Source organism: Pseudochaenichthys georgianus, chromosome 17 (genome assembly GCF_902827115.2).
Source record: "Pseudochaenichthys georgianus chromosome 17, fPseGeo1.2, whole genome shotgun sequence".
Taxonomy (NCBI): domain Eukaryota; kingdom Metazoa; phylum Chordata; class Actinopteri; order Perciformes; family Channichthyidae; genus Pseudochaenichthys; species Pseudochaenichthys georgianus.
This window is the reverse complement of record NC_047519.1, coordinates 38,630,143-38,639,524: the sequence shown is the minus strand read 5'-3', so window position 1 is coordinate 38,639,524 and position 9,382 is coordinate 38,630,143. Positions and strand designations below refer to the sequence as shown.

Genomic DNA, 9,382 nt, shown 5'->3' with positions numbered 1-9,382 from the left:
AGTTTTCACATAGACACCAATGTTAACATAAAAAGGTGAGGGCTTGGCGCATGTAGTTTTGCATGAGGGTGAAGCTATCTCTCGCTCTGACATCTGGAAATGGAAAAGCAGGTTTATTGCTTATGGATTATCAGAAATCATTTCAAAGGGACACAGACACATTGGATTAACTTCAGCACCATTTTTATCGTTGTGATGCCATTGAAGACCAAACGATTCTGTGTCATCTCACGATGCGAATCGATGGGTTGGATGTGCAGAAAAGATAAATAAGGGTTTTATGAATGAGTTTCTGTTCAGTAATCTGTTAGCATTTTTCACTCGTTGCTAATTCAGAGGCTTTCAGTTAGCATTGTGGGTTTAAAAAAAAAAAAAGTTCAGTTAACTGAGTTTCTTCCTGTTACATGGACATAAAACATTCATAGTTTATTACATCTTAAGAAGCCCTCAGACACTTTTGCTTGCAGATGTTGTGATTTCGGCCCCTTCGGCAGGTCCGTGGGGTTTAAGAGGTTGAGCAGAGCTTGAATATTAAAAAAATACAAACTCTAAAGAGAAACAGTGAAATATAGCTAGTTAACTTCAGCTAAATGTATGCGAGCGGCAAAATATGAATAGATTTTTAGTGAAGTTACCTAAAGTGAGAGAGGAGACAGCGTTTGTCAGAAAATGGAGGAAGTATGACAATTATTATTTGAAGCTAGGATTTTCATGGACCGGTCCTGATGACACTCCACTGCCACAGTGTGTTATCTGCAACGAGGTGCTAGCTAATGACAGTATGAGACCATTTAAACTCCGGTGTCATATTGAGACGAAACACCCATGTTTGGTGACCAAGCCAAAGGAGTTTTTTGACCGGAAGCTCAAGGAATTGCAGTCACAGAAAAATGTCTGACACATTTAGCACTGTGAATACAAAGGCAACCGAAGCATCATACCAAGTGGCGTTACGGATAGCTAAGGCAGCTACACCTCACAACATTGGTGAAACGTTACTCTTTCCTGCTGCTAAAGATATAGTTTCGGTATTGATGGGAGAAGCTGCTGCTGCCAAGCTAGATGCAATCCCAATGTCTAACAATACCAACCCCCGCCACGTAAGGACGTTTACATAACAAATAACAACACATTATAACAAATAATAAATAAGGACATTTAAATGGGGGGAGTTAACCAGATCTGTGTGTTTTGAGCGAAAGGATGCACACAGTGCGGAGGAAAATAAATCATGCCCAAGGGCTAAACAGTTCATCATCTCCGTCTCAACTATTTCTCTCCCCGAGTGCAACGTATGAGGAAGCTGCCATCCTCAACCTCAACATGTTTAAAACATAAAGATAAAGAGGTTTAAAAAAGCTATTGTTTAATGTTTTAAGGAGGTGACGCTCAGCCAATCAAAAAAGAGAAAAGTAGCGAAAACAGAGCATTTTATGACATTTTCTCTTACTGGACCTCTTGAAATGCAATTGAATACCCCTGCATTATAGCAACAACAACAATAATAATAATAATAACAATAATAATTAGGAGGGGGCGCTGTGATTATGTTTTCTGAGGGGAGGCTCACCTTCCCACACTTTGGGAACCCCTGGTTTAGACAACACAAACAGAGTGAAGCTCTCATTTCATAAACAATCTTTGAGTACAGACACCATCCTGCAGAGAGCACACAACCCAACAGCACGTTTTTGGTCTAGCATCACTTTACAAAACGTTTGCATTAAGACACTAAGACTAGCTGGTCCCTTGTAAAGGTCAGTCCACCTTAAATGAGCAGTGGGTGATCAGCAGGTGAAAGGCAGGACACAGGAACTTGGTACTGAGGAGATGTAGCGATTATTAAACAAGAAATAGTCCAGTCATGGGGTCAAATAAATGAACATTTGTGATTATTCGCGAATCGGTTGCAAGTGGGTGAAATCAGGCTTAGGGAGTAACATATTAAATGTAATGGCATTAAGTCATCAGGATACAAAATAGACAAATGTATTCCTTTACAGTTACAGAAGCAGCTGACGACCAACACATTTGTGTCTTTGAAAACGATTATGCCATTTAAATCTTTTGTCACAAACATTGCAGCTCTATTTTTCCTCTCCTGTGTGGACTCTCATGTGTGTCTTTAAATGATCACTCCGTGAAAACGTTTTTTCACAGACTGAGCAGTGTGGTTTCTCTACTGTATGGACTCTCATGTGTTTCTTTAAACTTCCATTCTGCACAAAATATTTGGTACAAACTGAGCAGCTAAAGGGTTTCTCTCCTGTGTGGATTCTCATGTGTTTCTTTAAACATCCACTCTGCACAAAAGATTTGGTACAAACTGAGCAGCTAAAGGGTTTCTCTCCTGTGTGGATTCTCATGTGTTTCTTTAAACATCCACTCTGTGCAAAAGATTTGGTACAAACTGAGCAGCTAAATGGTTTCTCTCCTGTGTGGATTCTTATGTGTGCCCTTAAATGTACCCTCTGTGAAAAAGCTTTCTTACAGACTGAGCAGCTGAATTGTTTATTTTCAGCACTACGTTGTGGATCACTGACAGATTCATGTCTATTTTTCAGTGAGTTTGAGCCTGATGCAGGTTCTCTGGTCTCTTTCCAATCAGCACTGTCTTCAGTGTCAGGTTCAGAAGAGTCTTCAGTGTCAGGTTCAGAAGAGTCTCCAGTGTCAGGTTCAGAAGAGTCTTCAATGTCGTCCTCAGTCTTTGGTTGTAAACTGCTCTCTGGATCTGAGTTCCTGGCTGGTTCTGTTCCTTGACAGTCATCTCCATCAGCTTCTGTTTCCATGTGTTCAGTTTGTCTTTGATGAGGTTGTGAGGACTGAGGTTTCTCTTTATCATCTTCACTCTTCATAGGGTCAGTAGTAAAAGTGGACTTGGTGATATCAGCCTCCTCCAGCTCCTGAAACTGCTCTCCCTCTTGACTGATCCTGAGTTCCTCCTGTTCCTGCTTAATGTGTGGGGGGGGCACTGGGTCCTCCTGGTCCAGACTAGTGCTCCACACCTGCTGGTCCGGGATAAGCTCTTCTTTAACCACCAGCAGCAGCTGGACATCTGCAGGAAACAGGAAACACACAGTCAGAACAAATGTTAGCATTTACAAATCTAATCACCCAGTGCATGACATTAAGGATTTTGTGGGCCATCTAAGCTAATTTACAGATGGCCCTGAGCCCAATAGAGATTGCCCTGAAAAATGCGCGCGGACGAAATGACGCACGAAGGGTTTGGGGGGCCTCCCCCTAGAACATTTAGATGTTTGCAGGTCTTAGTAACAGTCTGGTACATTCTCTAGAATTGTATTCTTCATTTCACTTTGTTTGTTCTTGTTTGTGTTTGCTTGCATGCCCTGCATAGCTATAAGAAATACTTAAGTTGTTGGTCAAGACACTTTCCATCTGATGAAGGCAAATGCCATCCCAGATGAAAAAAGTAGAAAACATTACATTCAGTTATAACTGCCAAAACAAACATTATTTATACTATTATGGCCCCTGTTAAAAATGTTTGTAATGTTATCTACTGTAAGTTGGTCGAACGAATGCCTCCTCTTCCGGAAGCTGACCGAGCAGACCCGAGCAGCAGTCGAGAGGAGCCGAGCACATCCGTGAAGCACACAAAATGGCGACGTCAGAGTTCCCGTTAGCCGGCAAATCTAAATCTCTTCGGTCAAAATAATTTCCCTTTAGCACAATACCGCTTCAGTTGCGCCACTTATGTGACAGACAAGAATAGTCAATTCTAATGTCTAACACTTAATGTGGAGAAAGAGATGTCCTGTATGGGTTGATTGTGCGTTGATCTGTTGGTAATGCCTCTGGGTTCCGGTGGGCATGTAAACAAAGGCATAATGCTGCGCTATACTTTGTGGCCTCACCCGGTTGCATAGCGACACTTATTGTTTAGGTGTCTTTTAATAAGCAGGTAGTCATATCATTAGATAGAACTAGCTGGATCTGATCGATATGGACATAAACGCGAGTCTAATCTGACGGGAGAGAGAGATCAGCTGCTGCTGACGAGTCGACACGCAGCACTGCATGATCACATGCAGCGGTGAGCGGACAAAACACACACTTCAGGTTAGAATATCACACGTAGCTATTTTAATCACCTCTCAAACTACCTAGTTATAGATATGTTTAGTTTTACTGTCGGGTCACTCATTACTGGATCCGCGAGCTGATACTGGCATAATAGATTGCCCGATCGGGCAACCAGCAGGTGAGGCTTCATTGCCCGAGCTAAATACTAGATGGCCCCGGGCCATCGGGCAGTCCTTAATGTCGAGCCCTGTCACCATTAACATGGGAGACATTTTGCAGCCCTAATTAATGCCTTTGTTTTTATATTTTCATATTATATTTCTTAGTCCCACCTATTGTGTATTTGTGTTGGCTCAATTCACCTTATGTAGCCCAGCCCGCTTTCCATTTCAAAAGCAGACCCTTCACGCGATAGCGAGGGGTAGAGCGAGGGATCGCAGATGCCATCGTGGTCACGGAAGGATTAAAAAAATGTAACCTAAATGCGTATTTTTTCAAATGATCCGGTGCTCCTTTTTTGGCGGGGGGTGCGCATGCGCACCTGCGCACCAGTTATGTGCAGCCCTGAATATATTGCTTTCCTGCAATGTTAACTACTGTATGTTTAAGCACTTATTTTAACTGATATTATACATATGTATTATACTCTTATAATATGTATGTAGATAGTATAAGAAATGTGCAGAATTAATGGTGGAGGTATACACACACACATATTGATAGATGTCTTGTAATGCCCTGTTGAGGAACCTGCGACCCAAGTTTTTCATCTCCAACTGAATGAGAAAATGCGTTATTATTCGCGCTAGCATTTGCGTTACCATTCGCGCTAGCGTTAGCATACACGGTAGCGTTATCATACATGCTATTGTTAGCCATACTAGCCAGTGCGTTAGCATACATGCTATTGTTAGCCATACTAGCCAGTATAGCTCTACATGCTTATTGCACAGCTAGCATGAGCTATATTTACCTTGTTTACACTTAGAGATCCTATTTGTTAAACTCGTAACTTCTTTTGTTATAGTTTCACTCTGTTTGAATGTCAATGGACTGTAAATAAGTCAATAAAGGAGCATGGCTGCTCATTCCCTGGCTCTCAAAAGAGTTTGGCTGGCTGTTTAATGTATGTTCACACTGAGACAGTACAACACATAGAGAGAACAGTACACCTATTGGGTAAGAACAGGGGCGGACTGGGGGGAAAAAGTGGCCCGGGGATTAATTGACAGACAGGCCCACTTAATGCACAGCATGTATCGGCCGGCCGGCGACGAAACTATGTTACTTGACAAAAAACCCTATGCATTTGATGTTATTTTGGACCATTATTCATATAGTAATCACATTATCTGAGCCCTTGAGTTGTAGAGAGCAACATAGTTACAGCAGCATATATTTAGTGATTTTACTGTTAACAGATCATTGATGCAATAATATTTGGACCCAATTTGCCTGACTTGACACATGGAATAAAACATGGGCGTAGGAAGCATTCTCAATGTGGGTGAGATAATTTAACATGGGGTGTGGGCAGCTGGTGGACCTCACCTCACCTCCTCTAGGGGGGTCCGGGGACATGCTCCCCCGGGAAGATTTTTTTTAAATGTTGAAGTTAAATCTAGGGATGCTCCGATCGCCAATTTCGGGGCCGATCGCCAATCGCCAGAATCAGTATCGGCCGATACCGATCGCCGATCCGATCGAGTGGGCGGGGCCTAAATGGAAGATTTAAACATCACTTTAAATCTTCCATTTAAAGTGATGTTTAAAATCAGTTAATGGGGCTCATTCACTGGAGCTTCCACAAACAACAATCAACTTAATTATTACATTCAAATGATGTACATTATTAAAGTTTACATTCACTTTGGATAATAACACGGGAGAAATTAGCGGAAGCGCTCTCTTTTCCTCTCCCCCTCTCTCCTGACAGCCTGTCAGTATCTCATGCAGCTCACTCACACTAAAGTAATGAGTGACCCGACAGCTACTAGTTTAGCTTGTTCCAGAGGTAGATAAAATAGATAAAATAGCTAAGTGTGTTAGGTCTAACTCTTGTGTGTTTCGCTCCGCTTACCGGTCCGGCGGGCGGAGCTGCAGGATTTCTGCTTCACACACGTTGCATACCGCTATTTTACTGTCTTTTTCGGACACCTTAAAATAATGCCAGACCGGTGAAGCCATTCTGGCGTGCTTGTTTTGCCGCACACAGAGAAAAGTGTCATGTATTTTACGTCATGCGATCGGCTCTCGCAATCGGCATGTTTAGAGAGCACCGATCGATCGATCGGTAGAGAGTGAGTATCAACCGATCTCGATCGGTGACCGATCGATCGGAGCATCCCTAGTTAAAGCCATTTCTGGTGCACTTTGAGAGCAAAATTAGGGACTAAATCTATGGATACATCTCTCAACATCCATATGAAACATAACTGTAAACAGATTTACTTTTTCTTTCAACATTTATTTGAACAGCAAGTGGAGGCAAAAGTGACTGCACCCAAAACAATAAACCTGCTAGCTAACTAGCCTAAACTCAGTAACAGAATGTGGGCAACATGTTCTTCTCCACAGCCGCGCGACCTCCGAGTCAGACGTCACTCACTTCCCCCTTTTCTATCCTACGGGTTTTTTGGCCCTCCGGCCCACGCACCGGCCCACCGGGAAAACTCCCGGTATTCCCAATGGCCAGTTCGCCCCTGTGTAAGAACATACAAGCAGGTCCCACAGTATGATCACAAATACATAAACTCTGTTAAAAAACAGTTTTTATTAAAAAAGTACAGGCTGCATATGTGTTCTCAGCCTTGGTGAAACTTGACATGTTTTGGTACATGTGTCTGAACCTCTCTTTAGTGGTTCATTAATAAAAACAGATATTTCAACGTGTGCCTACTTTGTTCATATACTGTTGAGATTAATTTCAGTAGTTGTGTGCTATAATGTATTTACAAAGTGTGAAGAGGAGGCAACTTTAGAATAGGGAACCTGTTCAGGTCAATTAGAGTCAAACTACTAGCTTATTGGTTATGAACAAGACTTCACTTTAAAATAGGGAACATGTTCTTAGATAGAAATACCTAATTTTGAGTTATTTAGACACAACTAACACTTATACGTTCATGTATTGTTACATAAGAATAGATCATATTTGTAAAGTGTTATTATGGGGAAATTACTTTTCTTGTGGTACTACTGCCTTATTGGGCCCATATTGAGCAGAGCATATTAAGACCCAAAACTCATGTACAACAACTTCCTTACTTGCAATAAATAAGCACTCATTAGAGGGTTATTGAGGAAGAACTCTCAACTAATGGCTTATTAGAATATGGTCATGTAGAATAAGGCATTAATAAGTGTTTTATAATGACTAATAAAAAGCCAATATACTGCTAATATGCATGTTAATTAACAACTAGTTGATGGTTAATTTGTGTACCTTAATATAAAGTGTTACCGAAATCTGTACTGTCTGATGTGTCCAAATTAGAGATTTTTGGTTCCAACCTCCGTGTCTCTGTGAGACGCAGAGAAGGTGAGCGGATGGTTTCTGCATGAGTGGTTCCCACTGTGAAGCATGGAGGAGGAGGTGAGATGGTGGGGGGGGGCTTTGCTGGTGTCACTGTTGGTGATGTATTCAGAATTCAAGGCACCCTTAATCAGCATGGCTACCACAGCCTTCTGCAGTAGCATATGTGTTATTTTATAGTTTTGATGTATTCAGTATAAATCTACAAAGTAGAACCAATTTAAATAAATAAAAATCTTCGAATGAGAAGATGTGTCCAAACTTTTGACAGCGTCTATTACTAGTGTATATCTCTCTCAAAATATATATTCTGTGTATGTATATATATATATATATATACACACAAATACATATATACAGAATATATTATAGATACATGTTGGCAATAATGTATTGATGAGATTTTACATTAATTTATATAAATGTTTTAATTACTTAATGACCTTTGTACTAGTTCCCTTATTCTTTATCAAGTAACATTTTTAGACATATTTATTCATTGATTTCTTTATGAATTATTCTCGCACAATTTGCATTAATCCAAAGTGTTTGTTTTTATTTGCTTTTACACATTTAAAAAGAAAAGGTGAATAAAGAAGCACATTAAAACTAAAGTATCAATGTATGTCACATTTAACCAACTAGTGCTTACATGTATGGGTAATATTTAAATCAGTACATTAAATGGCATATTATTCAATGTATGTATTTTTATAAATATATTTAAGGTAGGTAGGTTTGCTCTTCCGTAATACATTTGAATTATTATAATAAAGTACATGTGTCTAATAATACTATTTTTCCTTAAATAAGATATGAATGCAGTACTTAAACTTGTAATGGAGTATTTTCACAGTGTGGTGTTTGTACTTTTACTTCAGGATCTAATACCTGCAGCAAGTGCTGATAAAGAGTCTAAAGTGTTTGAAGAGTGTAAAGTGTTAATTAAGGGTAAAGGGAACAGACCTGCTCTGTGTATCAGAAGCTGAGGCTGTAAAACAGCGTCCAGTAGTTTCTGGAGTCTCTTGTTCTCCTCTTTGGAAAGAGACAGCTCCTCCTCGTACTCTGCTATCGTTTTTTCAAACAGAGCAAATATCTCTTCAACAGTGAGTTGCTGCTTCTTCAACGACAGCAGCAGTTGGACTTTACTCATGTTTACTAGATCACATTTTCCTGCAAACTCCGTTAAACACACCGGTTCTCTCTCCATCAAACTCTCAATCTGACTAGTATTGCTAACGTGTTTCCAGCTAGCATGCTAAGCTAGCTCCTATCGTCCGAGGTAAACGCTCCAGAAAAAAGAGCACACAGTCCATTCAGAGGTTTATCCAAACACACAGATGATGGATCAGTAGTGCTGGAGCTCACACACACTTTCTCAGGAACACACAGAGAGAGAACCGTAGCGACGAGAAGCCACCTCGATCCAGGTTCTTCTTATTCTTCTTCTCTAGGTTTTTGGCGGATTGTAAACAACTTTAAGGTGCATACCGCCACCTACTGTACAAGAGTGTGTATCACCATATCATCCTATCACCACTTATAATTATACCATTGTGTTGTTTATGTTGTTTTAAATTCTTCCAATCAATCCTGTTTCCCTCAAATACTTAAGAATAGCCTTCCTGGTAGCTCTTACCCCCTCACATTCTGTTCCCAGTATCCCCATCAGGCTCCACTCCCTTCATGCCTCTCTGACCCTGTCTCTTAGTTTTCCCTCTATGTTTTGTACATGTTGCAGTGTAATATGATGTGTTCCACATTTTCTTTCACTCCACATCCCCTGCATTCTTCAACTTC

The 9,382-nt window shown here is 40.6% G+C and overlaps 1 protein-coding gene across 1 annotated transcript; it reads right to left on the bottom strand.

The window, feature by feature from the left end:
- Nucleotides 1-603: 603 nt before the first annotated feature.
- On the bottom strand, nt 604-9,019 carry LOC139435621 (zinc finger and SCAN domain-containing protein 31-like). The gene is made up of 2 exons (XM_071206353.1): nt 8,549-9,019; nt 604-3,055 (listed from the first exon to the last, which is right to left on the bottom strand). Exons 1-2 carry the CDS (start codon nt 8,790-8,792, stop codon nt 2,088-2,090), a joined length of 1,212 nt encoding a protein of 403 aa, XP_071062454.1. The 5' UTR covers nt 8,793-9,019; the 3' UTR covers nt 604-2,087.
- Between the last annotated feature and the right edge of the window lie 363 nt (nt 9,020-9,382).

What these genes read in the sequence shown, in the direction of transcription:
- LOC139435621 (XM_071206353.1), bottom strand. Translation starts at nt 8,792, where the DNA reads ATGGAGAGAGAACCGGTGTGTTTAACGGAGTTTGCAGGAAAATGTGAT. An exon ending in GCTTCTGATACACAGAGCAG is followed by an intron (nt 3,056 to 8,548) that starts GTCTGTTCCCTT and finishes TGTTTCCTGCAG; the next exon opens with ATGTCCAGCTGCTGCTGGTG.